Source organism: Medicago truncatula, chromosome 6 (genome assembly GCF_003473485.1).
Source record: "Medicago truncatula cultivar Jemalong A17 chromosome 6, MtrunA17r5.0-ANR, whole genome shotgun sequence".
In the NCBI taxonomy this organism is placed as follows: domain Eukaryota; kingdom Viridiplantae; phylum Streptophyta; class Magnoliopsida; order Fabales; family Fabaceae; genus Medicago; species Medicago truncatula.
The window spans coordinates 1,006,385-1,021,129 of record NC_053047.1 but is presented as its reverse complement, the minus strand read 5'-3'; the positions used below and the strand labels follow the sequence as shown (position 1 = coordinate 1,021,129).

Sequence of the window (14,745 nt, the reverse complement as noted above, 5' to 3'; positions counted from 1 at the left end):
GATTTTATGACGGTTTTTTGATAAAAAAAAATAATGGATAAATGATAAATTAACTTATAAAAGACATGTTTTTAGCTAATAGCTTAAGCAAGCTTATAGTGTATAAATTAACTGATTAAATTTGTAATATTTGATGAAATTAGTTGTTGAATCAACTTATAAATATAAAATATCTATAAAAAATTATAAATATAAAATGATTTAAAAATCATATGTTTAACAATTTTAATTTTTTGATATAAGTTGACGAAGTTAAAATTAAAAGAAAAAATGATAAGCTAGAACATAAAAGTAAGCGATTTCAACCTCTTTAGTTTTCTTCTTGATTAATTTTAATAACCCGATTTTTTAATTTTTTTTTTTTTTTGACAAGTTAATTGTTATAATCAAAACTTAAAAGTGTTTCCAAATTAAATTATACAAAATGACTGTAACAAAAAAAAAATTATACAAAATGATTTAACTTTTCACTTCGATTAAATACACCAATTAAAACAAGAAAAATTTTAATAAATAAAAAATTCTTTAAGTGTTCTTCTCTTAAATTCTCGGTATCATATCATATGGGCACATTTGATCCGCTAAAAGGTAAGTACTGAACAACACGAGACAAAACAACACAACATAAGAAAGAACATCACATGACAAACTTATAATGTATTGAACATTTTTTTGTCTTATACCATGTTTATTGGACAAAAGACTATTCAGTTATTTTAGATAACTTGTACGACAAAAAGTTGTGTTGTGGTTTAATGAGTGACAAAAAATATTCATTTTTTTTGTCATGTCTTAGATAAATTGTACTTGAGACAAAAAGTTTTGTTGTGGTTTAGTCTTAGATAACTTGTACTTGAGACAAAGTTTTGTTATGGTTTAATGAGTGACAACAAAAATTTGTTTTTTATCATGTCTCTTGTCTCTTAGTTTATCTTGTCCTTGAAAATATTTTACAATCAAACACAATGTAACTAAAGTTGTTATATCTTGTTCCATTTTTTAGCACATCAAAGCTCATAAGATTCAAACTTACTCAAATCTGTTATTTTAAAATTGTTTGAAAGTAAATACTAAAACTAGTCTCTGAAATAAAATAAAATAAAAATAAAAAAGAAGTAAACGACCCAAAATAGTCATCTAAAAATGAAATATGTGAAATGATCATTGACACTCAAAATGGAGACTCTATTTTTTTTTTTTACAAATACAAAATGGGGACATGTTAATCTCTTCATTTAATTTCATTCAAAATTAATTTCTTATTTGTTGACATGTATAGTTGTGGAGCTAACTTGGACATAAAACATGGCACGTCACCAGTATCGGAGGAGCCAGGAATTATGAATAGTGGAAACATCATTATACGAAATTTGTCGGAAGGGAGAAAGAGATGATTTAGGTGAGTTTAGAAATAAAATCTCACAAAAATGTCATGTGAGATAAGTATTGCCTTGCCCCCATTTATAAGCATTTATATATGTCATCTCTCAAACAATGTGAGACTCTCTAATTGATAATGAGACGGGGTGTGATAAAAATTGCTTATTTTAATTTTAAAAAATTAAATATATGAGTGTGTAACATGTTATGTTTGTGTGGTGGGAAAAATAAAATAAAATGGAATAAATTGTGTGCAAATTTCATATGGACAAGTATATGGGGGATGTAAAAGATACAGGTTGTGTGGGCTCCGCCACTGCACGTCACACGACGATAATATCGAACGATCATGTTAGCTCCGACTAAACGGAAGGACAATTGCTATGAATCATTTCATAACTTGCTTTTTGTGAAGAACAATTTAGGGTCACTATTTTTGTGCGCAACTGAGTCGAGTAATTACTCACTCACTATTTGTATCTCCAATTGGTCCTCGAGTCTGAAATACTTTAACCAATACTTTTATGAAATTGAGTAAAAGAAAATTGAAGGCGGAACTGACATTGTGATTGCATAGTTTTTGAAATAGAGGGAGTACAAAGAAACTAGAAGTTTCGAACCCCGACACCCACTTATTCACCTTTAAGACGTGAATTTCTAGTCAAAATGGTGAATCAAAACATCTGTTTTCCAAATTGTGAATCAAAAAATAAATGGCCAAAAAAAAATTGACATTCAAGAGTACAGACAAGTAACATAATTATAAACTGATATATCAATGTGAGCCACTTAAAGAAAAGCGACTAACTACACTAAATTTAGGAAATGATTCATTAAAAGGAATCAAGATTCAAAATGATATTCATATCATAACAAAACCATTTCATTTAAAATGTGTATCGATTTTGAATATCGAATCAAGTTACGACTCACATATATCGTGACAGAGCGACGACCATAGTTATAACTACTAAATGACTAAGAACACATAATACGATAGCATTGTAGAACCTGTTTTTTGCTTAAATGGCAAAAACAGAATTTCATTAATAAAATAGCATGCAAATATTTCCATTATTGAAATCCTCAGAACATAACAACTTTCTGTGATTTCTGCTAAGTGCAAACTGCAAACACAGTCCATAATGTGTGTTATTAGACTATAGGATACAAGAATTTCCAAACATTTACCTTCTCAGGATCCTCATTTCACAGATTTATTTTCACATCATTTTGCAAACACTAAAGCAAATTCAACATATGCCATATAGACTTTGAAAAACTGCAGGTATTTCTTCCAGGCTTTATGCAATAATCACCACACGTTAATTCCTAGTGTGATTGGAATTGCGGTGTAAACATATCAATGCACGGTGAGATGAAAGCAAATAACATGATCATCAGATTGGACGCGAGTTACTACCGTTATAATATAAGAAACCAAACAAGCACTTCATGTCATAACTGAGAATTTAACAGGAGAATATTTAAACCAACAGAATTTTAATCCTTAAAAGCAGTTTGCATATAACTATCAATAAGATAAGATACCGACTAATCTAAAAAGATACTAATCTCTCTATAAAGACTAATCATGCAAAGGGATGTTCAATTACATAACCTGATATAGTATATGGAATATTAAAAAGACTCTGATAAATCTACCATGATCATTACTCATTAACTACACAATTACCGGTACCGATGTGTCTTTTTCAAGACGAAGTAGATTCAACCATGTTGTTCACATCCTCCAAAAGACCTTTCACCTCGCTCTCCACCTTTGTCTTGAAATCAGGCGATTTGTCGTCGGATGATTCAAGCATTGAGACCAGACCTTGAAGTTTATGCTTTATGACGATCAACTTAGATGTCTCAGTACCCTGCGACAGTGATGGTGTGGCTGGAGTTAGGAGTTTCTCTTTCTTCTTGTCTTGTGAAGGTTTAGACTTCTTTGATCTTTCAGCTGCTGAAGATTTTTCATCGGTCCCCTTCTTGCCACTAGTCTTGGTTTCACGAGCTCTCTTCTTCACTTTTGACAAACTTGTAGTTCTCTCCTTACTTTTCTTGGCTGGTCCAGAATCTTCACTGGGTGATATGTTATCAGATTGATCAAGCTCAGATTCTGGCTTCTTTCTCTTCCTTCCAGTTCCAGGTTCAGCTTCATTGTATTCTTTGTGTAATGATCCTTCACGATACAATGAACTTCTCATGACAGAAACAAAGTCTACAAGTCTATCAGAAGAAGTGCCCTTCCTTGAAATTTGTGGACTAACAGCAGCATCTCGGATTTTGGACAGAATTTCGACTGAAGGAACCTTGACTTTCTCTGGATCAAGAGTCTCTTTCTCATCATCTGGTGTTTGGTGATTCAAGCTAACAGAAAATTCAAACTCTTGAAATGCCTCACTGTTATACTTTGAAACTCGAGGAGAAAGCGGGCCAGAACCTCTTCCCTTCACAAAGTCTCTGATTGAAGTAGTGAAAGGAGGCGACAAATACTTGCTTTTCTTCCTTTCTCTTGACAAAAAACCTTTTTCATTTGGTTCTTTCGGCTTCCCTTCATCGTTTTCCCCTCTGCTCCCATCGCTGTTGTTGTCATTGCCAAAAGCTTCTTTTTCCTCATCTGACTGCTGCGATTTGCCCCCATCACTGTTTTCCTTGTCCTCACAGCTTTCTTTTCCACCTCTTACAGTCTCTGTATCAGTACCTCCAAGCAACTCTTTTGTCTTCTGAACTGGTTCAGATGTCCCTGCATCGCCGTTGTCTTTTTTCTTTTTTCTACCCCTTGACTTAATCGCAACAAGAACTTCATCATCACTTGCATCCCATTCCTTATCTTTTGCATCAACATCTTTATCCTCCCCCATAATGTCAGCGATGCTTTTCTGCTTTCTTCTACGGTTCGGTCTACTTCCTGAACCCGATTTCGGGGTCAATGGCAGTGTAGAGTAGTCCTCTTCAAACGGCCCTTGAGACGGTGCTTCGACTGCATTATTGACATCATCTTTATCTTCAAGTCCAAGAACCAGTTTGGGAGGCTCGTAACAGGGTAACTTATATCCTCCTTTTGAGAAATAAAAAGCTGAAAGCCGGGCCTTCAATATTTCCAGCTCCAGAATACTGGCAATATCAATAACTTCGGCAATTTGTTTCACTTGAGAAAGTAACTCAGCCGGTTCAAGTGTAACCGCCGAAATGCTCTCTATGCCACTATCTGGCACAAATACACCTTCCTTGATTCCTGAATTTTTCGCCAACATTGGAGCGAATTCAGACTTGGTCTCCTCTGCCACAACAAATGAACGACTCATCTTTGTAACCAGAACCCTTCCAACCTCATTTACAGCTTCTTGAACAGCATAGGTAAAAGCTTTGGAACTACCTTGTCTCACCATATCATCAAAATTATCCTTAAAAGGCTTCAATTGTGACGAATGGCACCAAGCAAATGTTCCATCAAAGTAAGCTACCAAGAGTCTATTATTTTGTTTCAGCTTTAAAGCAAGTTCTGACGCATTAGACAGATCATAAACCCGACCTGGCCACCACGGATGACTCTTAATCTTTCCCCAAACAAAATCTCCAACAGAAAAGTCACACCTTTCATCAATCAAATCGTCAACTTCAACATCCATGCTCTCACTAGCCTCCACTATTGGATCCTCAATAGTCTCAGTCTTCCCATCACAATTTTCATCTTTTTTTCCTTCCGCACCCTCCTTCTCAGTCATTTCAACATCGACACTTTCACTTGCCTCCACTTTCGGTACCTCAGTAGACTCGATCTTCCCATCACAATTTTCACCCTTTTCTCCCTCCTCGCTATCCTTCTCATTCATCTCAACATCAATGTTCTCACTTGTTTCCACTATTGGAACCTCAACAGTCGCAATTTTTTCATCTTTTTTCCCCTCCTCATTCTCCTTCCCGTTCACTTCAATATCAATATTCTCGCTTATCTCCACAATTGGAATCTCCACAGTCTGAATATTTTCATCACCTTCTTTGACTTTCCCCTCACAATTGATCTTCTCACAAACGACGACGCTTCCATCGTTTTCTCCCGTTTTCAACAAAGACACCCCATTATTCACCTCAGAATCAGCCACAGCCTGAGAATCATTCTCCTTCAAAATCGAAACCTCGGTCTCGAAAACACTAATCTTAACAACTTCAACAGCACTGTCATTATTCATCTCAGAAGACACCCCATTATTCACCCCAGAATCATTCACAACCTGAGAATCATTTTCCTTCAAAACCGAAACCTCGGTCTCGAAAACACTGCTCTTAACAACTTCCTTAAGCTCGTTCTTCTCCTGCTCTGAACCTTCAACCATAACATTTTCAGCTAAACTAGCTTCAACTCCAAATGGTTCCATCGATTCAGTATCAACCACACCCATCAAAGAAGAACAAATCTTTCTCGTACAAATCAACCTATTGTAAAAAAACACAAACAAAAAATTAAAACCCATGTTAAAAATCGATACTTTATTCAACAAATTTTAGGGCTTTTCAAAGAACAACACAAAAATCAAATTTTGAACATAACCCATTAATGAAAATCTTTAATAAATTAAACCCATATACAAAATGTACACAAAATCAAAATTACTTCATTAACAAAAAAAAAAAACAAAAATTTATTCAACACATTTCTAGGGTTTTTCGTTACAACACAAAAACGAAATTTTGAACATGACCCATTAATGGAAAATTAATATAAATTAAACACAGACACAGAAAATCTACACAAAATCAAAATTTTATTATGTGCATAAAGATTTAACTAAATACATTAAATAAAAGCAAAAAATAATTAAAAAAATGAAAATAAAAAGTAATAGGTACCTGAAAGATGAAAAGTAGTGAAGTAACTAACTTTGGAAGGTTCGAGTTTTGTTGTGAAGACGAAACGATTCTTGTGTGAGAATATGATATGACAGTAGAAGAAGAAAGATGAAGACGAATGCGATTCTGAGGGTTATAAATATTTAGGTTTTTTTTAATATTATATTATTATTTGAATTTAATGAAGTTTTCTTTATTTTATTATTTTTTTGACATAATAAAATGACGTTTTTGAAAATTGAATTGTACAATGGGAGAATAACATGTCAAATGTTTTCCCTAAAAAGAGAATTTCACATTGGGTGGTTCATTATCCAATTCAATATATCAAAATTTTAAAATAATATCTAATTGTGCATTATTTTAGTCAAAGAAGTCATTAATATTGTAGTAATAGTCTTATAGTGTGTTTGGTACTGTGGTACTTTAAGGAAAATCACGACAGAGCGTTGCGTTAACGTGAAAGTTACCTTTCACAGCTTTTATGTTTTCTCGTTTTTATGCCTTGGGATGCGCAATTGGTTCTCCTGCTGTGAATCCAAACACAGTATTAATGTTGACAATAACTCTTTAGTCAAAGAAGTCATTAATATTGTAATAGTCTTCCTTCAAAAAAAAAAAATAATGTAATAGTCTTATAGTGTGTTTGGTACCGCGGTACTTTAGAGAAAATCATTGCAGAGAGCTGCCCTAACATGAAAGCTACCTTTCACAGCTTTTATGTTTTCACGTTTTTTATGTCTTGGGATGCGCAATTGGTTCTCCTGACGTGAATCCAAACATAGTATTAACGTTGACAATAACTCATTTCATGTAGGGATTTATATAATATGATAATAAATAAGTACTTATGAAAATTGATATGACTATAAGCAAGTATGTTGATGGATTAATACGAGAGTATTAACACAACAATTTAACATGAAAGACTATTTCGATTAGTGATGTGCACAACCAATAACTATTTTAGAATCCGATATATTCAGGGACTATTATGACTGCTTGTTGCACATTTAGTTACCAAAATGACAATTAACACGTTTTTTTATGATTTTTTTATCTGTCATAAAAAACCCTAATTATTTCTCTTAGCATGAACTTTATTACATTCATCGAGAGATAATACTAGTTAAGGATGTGGGTCTTCTATGATTTAGTGCTATATCGATTCATCACTTTGTTTGAAGTTTATCAAGACTCCAGATTCATAAGCATGTCGTGCTCTTTCGAGACATCAAGACCTATGGTGAATAATTTCCTCTCCTGCACTGTGCACATTCTCCATAAATAAATGCAATCAAAATGTTGATTTTCTGATCAAACTTCGTGTTTTTTATGATTATATCTATGATGACTGGTATTTGTAAAACCATTTTGAAACAATTTTTGTTATAGCCTTTTTTTTCTCTCTTTTTATTGGATAAAAGCGAGAGAGAGAGAGAGAGAGAGAGAGAGAGAGAGAGAGAGAGAGAGAGAGGAGTTGGAATACAAGGAGGGTATAAAGAGCGAGAGTTGTTTTAGAATTTATCAAAAAATTGATCGTACAAACATAATTTCTCTACATCTATTAATCCATATTATTTTGTACAATTATTTATGTGAAATAAACAAAGTGATTTAAAATTTGGGACGCGAGGAAATTGCTAGCACTTATCATAAAAATATATTGATAGTTTTTGAGATGACGACGAGTCGGGTTTCATTTTCTCATGATGTATTTACTTCGTCTTGTTTTTAATACCAACAAAAGTAATTACAAATGACTATGTAATTACAACTTAGATGGTAAAATATTTTATAAGCATTTGAAATAACGAAACACAAATTCAAACTTGTAATTTTTTCATTCCTCAACACTTTATGTATGTGAGTTTTGTCCGTAACCTCTATTGAAAAAGAAAATTAGTAATTAAGAGAGATGGTCAAACATAATTAATTTGTTAAAAATCACATAATAAATAAATTTAAGGGTTGATATGTCTTTACATCCCAGTCATTTGTTGAGTTCCAGTGTACCTCCTGTAAAAAAAAATTGTTTGGATTCCAACATTGAAAAATGAAGATTCTCCGAAAAACGCCACTGTGTAATTAATTTAAATTTTTTTTTTTAAAACTTAACATGCGTGTAATAGCTTTACACATCATTAAAAATCTTAAAAAATTAATAAAAATCAGGAAAATTGAAAATATTCTGAAAAAAAAAAATGAAAATTTTCAGAAATAAATAAATAAATTCTGGAAAAATTCATATTTTTTTCGAAATTAAGAAGTTTTATTATAAAAAAATGACAAATTCTGGAACTAAAAAAATTTAGATTTTTCTTTCGAAATTAAAAAGTTCGTTTCTTTATTTTTTATACAAAAAATAAAAATATTTTTCTGGAATTTAGATAATATTTTTTGAAAACTTAAAAAATAGATAATATTTTTTGAAAACTTTATTCTAGAATTTTTAAAATATCTTTTTCAAAATTAAAAAAATAGAAAAAATTATGAAGAATAGAATTAAGGCTTTGTTATTAAACAGTATAACATGACTTATATACCAGTGTCAACCAATATCAATATCAATTATATCCTCTAATTCGTCTAGATTATATTTTTGAATAAAATAAAATTCTGGAAATTAATTTTCAAAATAAAAAATAGATAATATTATATATTTTTTTTATTATTTTAATTTAATTCAGATTTTTTATGATTTTTTCAAATATTTATATATGTATTAATTTTTTCCAGATTTTGTTTAATTTTGAAAAAACAAATCTGCTTTTTTTTTTCTATTTTTTTAAATTTCATAAAAAATCTGAATGTTTTTTAAAAAAATCCGATTATTTTTCGTTTTTTAAAAAAAGATACATTTTTTTTCTTATAATTTTTGAAATTAATTTTCAATCTTTTTTAAAAATAATTTTAAATCAAAAATAAAATTAATTTTTTAAACCATTACACACATGTTAGATTTTAAAAAAATAGAAATTAAATTAATTACACAGTGGCGTGCCACGTCAGCATATGGAGTGTGTCTAATGGGGTTAGGGGTGTGTTGTGGAGAATCTTCATTTTTCAAGGTTGGAATTTAAACAAATTTTTTTACAGGAGATAAACTGGAATTCGCCCAAATTACAAGAGGTAAATACATATTAACCCTAAATTTAAAATTGTCTTCCATAAAAAGTACTCCCTCCGTCCCTTAATAAGTGACACAGTTGACCCAATTACGCATACCAATGAGTAATTTTGAGTTTAAATATCTTGAATAATATATTGGAAAAAATTATGAAAATTTGATATTTTAAAAATACTCATCGAGACGAATCTAACGACATCTTATATGATATTATTTATCTTTGTATATTAGTAGAAAAATATAGTCAAAGTAAATTTGGTCAAAATTACACATTTTCAAACATGTCATTTATTGCAGGACGGAGGGAGTAATATCATAAATGAAAAAAGATTTATCTATTATTTTTATGAAATTCACATCAATATTTTTTTGTCCATAGACAAAGAGAAAAACATCATCGAAATAACTTTTTCTAAGGATAAAATTAGACAAAATTTATCGAAGGATTAAACTTTTTCTAAGAGGATATATAAGGGTTAAACTTAAGAAACTCCAATCCAATAGGAAAATAACTCATTAATTAAATTATATAATTTGAAGAAGAATTAAAAAAAAAAAAAATGTTACACTAACTTTTGGAATCCCCGTAAAATTATAGGAGTATGATGATTGTTGCAATTTGCAATGTAGCGGTGGAATAGGAAACGATGTCTTTATCTCCACGAAATATCTATGACTGTTCTCTTCAGATTTAAGAAGCATCAATTACACTACACACTTCAAATGATGTCACTTTTTCATCCCCACCATTTTTTAATAAATTTTTTTTTTTTTTTGTTTATCGATTTTTACCTTTTAACTGAATAACTGAACTTTGTAAAAACTATTGAAGTTGTCTGTCATCTCATGCATTATAATGGGACTAGCTTTCCAAACGCATGAAGAGCAACATGGACTAAGCAAAATACCTCTTTGTAAGGTTCCTCAAAGATAAATTTGTTCAAGAGAAATTCTAACATGGTCACAAGACCAAATAAATAGTGTTTGGTCACACACACATAAACAAGTATTTTTTTAATGATAAAAAGAAAATTAATAAAAAATATTAAATATTTTAAAAATAATCTCTTCATGTGAGTGAAATGTGTCTAAAAATTATTTATTTGGTCTTGTAATCATGGAAGAATAGCTTTATGAAAAGTTTGTCATACAATCTTGCTCGTAGTGTCCAAGTCCACGAGCAAGATTGTTGAAAATTTTCAATACATTGTTACATATTGAAGCTAACTGAAAACAAGGATGCATTTTGTAATTTATTAATTAAACAAACTGGAGGATAAGTAACATGAAGGTAAGTAATAGAATACGATGAAATGCATACCGATGAGTTTCATTCCATCAAGGTAAATATAACTCTATTATTATACCGATGGAGGAACGTTTTTTTCAATTGAACAAACAACAATTATGTCAAAACTTTCTTAGGAGCCTCCCATTCTATTTTAATTTTTGTGCCTAAAGTTGATTCATTATAAAGTTTTGATAATTTTTTGTCTTGTCTCTCTTCTAGCATTACAGGATATAAATTCTATTATTTCCCTAAATCAATGTGGCTTTTATTTGATTGTGACATATTATAAATGAGGTGGTTGTGATGAATGTGGTAGTTGACATGGTTAAGAAGATGAATATATTTAGTCTGTGTTATTATTTAAGAAGATGGATATATTTAGATTGTGTTATAATTGAGGTTAAGTTCGAAAAAGTGTATCCGAGTATGTGTTTGATTGGATCGTAAGAATTGATTTTGATATAGTTGATGCAGTAAAATTGATTTCACTAATTAAAAGTGGTTTTAACTAAAACTGATTTGTATTTAAATACATTCATATAAAAGTGAATTGAACAATAACTATATGTTTAAAAATCAATTATATGATCAAAAGTTAAAAATCATAACTTCAAGTAAAATTAATTCTTGAGGTATAATCAATTCTACTACACAGAAATAAAATATGTTAGAATTAACTGTGATCCCTTTAGAAGTAAAACCAAACATACACTTAGCTAATTGATTTTTTAACAAAGGTTAATTGATATCCAAAGGGTTTGAACTTTGAAGCAAGATGATCCTCTTACTCCATTTCTTTAAAATATATGGTTGTTTTGGAGGTCATATGAAGGAGACTATGTCATTGGGTAAGTTTAGAGGGTTCAAGATAGGAAACTATGATCTACTACTAGTCGTTTTTCATCTCCAAAGTATTGATGATGATACCTAACTAATTGAGGAACCTAGTGTTGAGAACCTATGGAATTCTAACGTGGTTTGGACATGCTTTTGGCACGAGGGATAATTTCTCAAAGGGCTTTGTTTTGGTGAATAATGTAGATGGATGTTTAGTCTCATTGACATAGGGTTATGGTTATCTAAATTGCAAAGTAGGAGATGTTTTTGCCTCTATTGATATTATGTATGTTAGTCTTGAAGTAGGGATATTTATTAACTTGGTGTTTAGTAGTATATATATCCCATTTTTTAAATTTATTTTGTCAAACTAATAGTTAATGTTTGCAAAATGGTGGTTCAGATCCAAACCATGGCAACTATTACAAAGGAAATATAGAACAAAATGGGATCAACTTATCATACAATTTCAATAGATTTATCTTTTAAGAACAATTTCAATAGATTTGAAATCATCTAAAACCTCCTCTTTCAATAACCTCCTCATTGAGGGTGAGGTTATGCAACATTGGATTACAAAGAAAATCATCTTCCAATACCAATACTTCCTCTTTTTACTATGTCATCTCATGAAACACAGACTCAGACACAAACACTGAACACGAAACTGACACATTGCCATCAATAATAATTTAAAAAATAATATAATTTAATGTAAACATATGTGTTGGTGTCAAACACGATACATATCCGACACAAGAACATACTTAATTTGATGCGCACCTATATGCTTCATCACCTAAGTGCAAATCATTTCCAATTTTCCCATACACGAACACCGAATACGACACATATACATCAACTTTAATAATAATTCAAAAAGTAACATAATTTAATGTAAACATTTTTTTTTTATGTTAGACATGATACATATACGACATTGCAACACGCTTAATCCAATAAATAAACATGCTTGATAACCTCACTGCAAATCAATTTCCAATTATCCACCTATCTTAAAGCTCATAGAGTAAATAACCCCATGTAAAAAAATAAAATTAATTTTTTTACACATGATTATTATAGAAAAAACATCAACGCTCAACAGGATCCAAATCTGAAAGATACAAAATGAGGCATAAGTGTCATAACTAAAAAATTAAAGGTATGAATTGATTTTATTTTCTAAATACATTATATTAATGTATAAACTGAACCGTTAACATCAACTGGGCATTTGGTCTAGTGGTATGATTCTCGCTTTGGGTGCGAGAGGTCCGGAGTTCGATTCTCCGAATGCCCCTCAACTACTTTTTCTTTTTTTTTGTGATTTTAATTTTATTTATTTTCTTCACAATTTTTTTTTTCAATATTTAAATACTTGTTCTTATTCTTAATCTTAAGCCTTTCATTTCACTATATCCATTCCCTTATCCTCTCATTTTCTTCATCTTCTCTTCATTCTCACTTTCACTTCACTTCAATTCAATTCTCTAACAACAATGGCATTATCAACAACCGCTTTCACAACTATCTCAACCCTCACACTTTCTCACCACACCCCCCTCTCAAAAAAACCAATCTCCACCCTCAATTTCCCCTCCAAACCCCTCTCCATCTCCCACCACCACCACCATACCCGTCTCCGTCCCATCTCCGCCGTGGCCACTGAAATAGAAAAACTCGGCAACGACATCTCCGACCTCACTCTCTCCCAAGCCAAAGACCTCGTCGACTACCTCCAAGAAAAACTCGGCGTAACCGCCGCTTCCTTCGCTCCCGCCGCCGCCGCCGTTGCTGCACCCGCCGCTGAAGCTGCCGTCGTCGAAGAAAAGACCGAATTCGATGTTGTCATCGAAGAAGTTCCCAGTAACGCGAGAATTGCAGCGATTAAAGCGGTTAGAGCTTTAACGAGTTTGGGATTGAAAGAAGCGAAGGAATTGATTGAAGGTTTGCCGAAGAAATTTAAAGAAGGTGTGAGTAAAGATGAAGCTGATGATGCTAAGAAACAACTTGAAGCAGCAGGTGCTAAAGTTACCATTGCTTAATTTAGGGTTTCGTTTTTCCCCCAATTTTAATTTAATTTTGTAATTTCATAGCAATGTTGTTTCAATTTCATGTTGTTATTGTTATTATGTTGTTGTAGTGAAGAAAATTGAGTTATTTAGTTATGGTTTTGTTACTATGAATCTAAATTAAATAAACAAATAATTTGAATGCTGTATTAATTTTTTGTTCAAAGTTTTTTTGTTGGATTCATTTTTTTATTTGTGCATTATCTTCTTAGGTTAGGATTGTTTGGATGCAAGAAAACATGGATAAAATAAAATTGAAATTACAAAGTAGTTAGGCATGTTTGGATTGTGGCTTATTTTTGAGCTCATGCAAGTAAATAAGCTTTTATGTAATATTAGATAAGTTTGTCAAGTCAGTTTATGGAAAAACAATTGATGAAGATACAATTTTCGATAATGAGAACTTATGAATTTATTTGCATAATAACTTATTTATTTGTATAAGCTATTTTTCTTAAGTTCAAAATAAGGCAATCCAAACGGTCCCTTAGTTTTGTTTGAAAAATATTTTTTTTGATTATTTGATGTGAATGTAAAAGATTTTAATTTAATAGCTGAGATTGTTTAAAGATGTAAATATAAGTCCAATATGATACATGGATGGATTCTTTAATGTTAATGTGTATGAGTAACAACTTTTAATTGTTTGAACTGTTTAATGTTATACAATGTAGTTTAACTTATTCAAGGATGAAGTATGTTTTTTTACATACACAAAATCCGACATCAACACCGTATATAGTTACAGGTTATCGCTTTTCCTCTGGAGTTCGACGTCCACATTCATTTGTATACGGTGTTGAGATATAGTGTAAGTTTTCGAGTTGTTTCGACATAGTCGTGATTTTAACTTAACAGTTAAAATTGTCTACTACTAGCAGGAAATACAAATCCATAATTCTGTGTTAAAACTTATTCACACTTATTAAACTCAGAAAATGAATAGATAAGATGGGAAAATAAACTTTTTTTTCTTACTTAAGATTAACATTTTTCAAAATATATCTTATCTTGGTTTCTATCCCAATGGTTATAACCAGTGTCTTACCCTATGTTTGGATAAGATTTTGGATTAGGGGGATGGGTTGAGACTTTACACTTGAAAGGTGCATGGTTCCATTGCATCATAACTTGGTTGTTGTGTTTGTTTCTATGAATTAAATTAGAAAATTGAC

General features: G+C 31.2%; 2 protein-coding genes and 1 non-coding gene across 3 annotated transcripts; 2 read left to right on the top strand and 1 right to left on the bottom strand.

Annotated features, from left to right (window-relative positions):
- Positions 1 to 2,845: 2,845 nt before the first annotated feature.
- On the bottom strand, positions 2,846 to 6,387 carry LOC11425319 (uncharacterized). Its single transcript, XM_003618163.4, has 2 exons — positions 6,238 to 6,387; positions 2,846 to 5,823 (listed from the first exon to the last, which is right to left on the bottom strand). Exon 2 carries the CDS (start codon positions 5,787 to 5,789, stop codon positions 3,096 to 3,098), a length of 2,694 nt encoding a protein of 897 aa, XP_003618211.2. The 5' UTR covers positions 5,790 to 5,823; positions 6,238 to 6,387; the 3' UTR covers positions 2,846 to 3,095.
- Positions 6,388 to 12,726: 6,339 nt separating this feature from the next.
- Positions 12,727 to 12,798, top strand: TRNAP-UGG (transfer RNA proline (anticodon UGG)). The gene has a single exon. It is a non-coding gene; the product is annotated as a tRNA-Pro (tRNA).
- Positions 12,799 to 12,903: 105 nt separating this feature from the next.
- LOC25495155 (50S ribosomal protein L12, chloroplastic) lies at positions 12,904 to 13,723 on the top strand. The gene has a single exon (XM_013595328.3). It carries the CDS (start codon positions 12,998 to 13,000, stop codon positions 13,541 to 13,543), a length of 546 nt encoding a protein of 181 aa, XP_013450782.1. The 5' UTR covers positions 12,904 to 12,997; the 3' UTR covers positions 13,544 to 13,723.
- The last annotated feature ends 1,022 nt before the right edge of the window (positions 13,724 to 14,745 follow it).

What these genes read in the sequence shown, in the direction of transcription:
- LOC25495155 (XM_013595328.3), top strand. Translation starts at nt 12,998, where the DNA reads ATGGCATTATCAACAACCGCTTTCACAACTATCTCAACCCTCACACTT.
- LOC11425319 (XM_003618163.4), bottom strand. Translation starts at nt 5,789, where the DNA reads ATGGGTGTGGTTGATACTGAATCGATGGAACCATTTGGAGTTGAAGCT.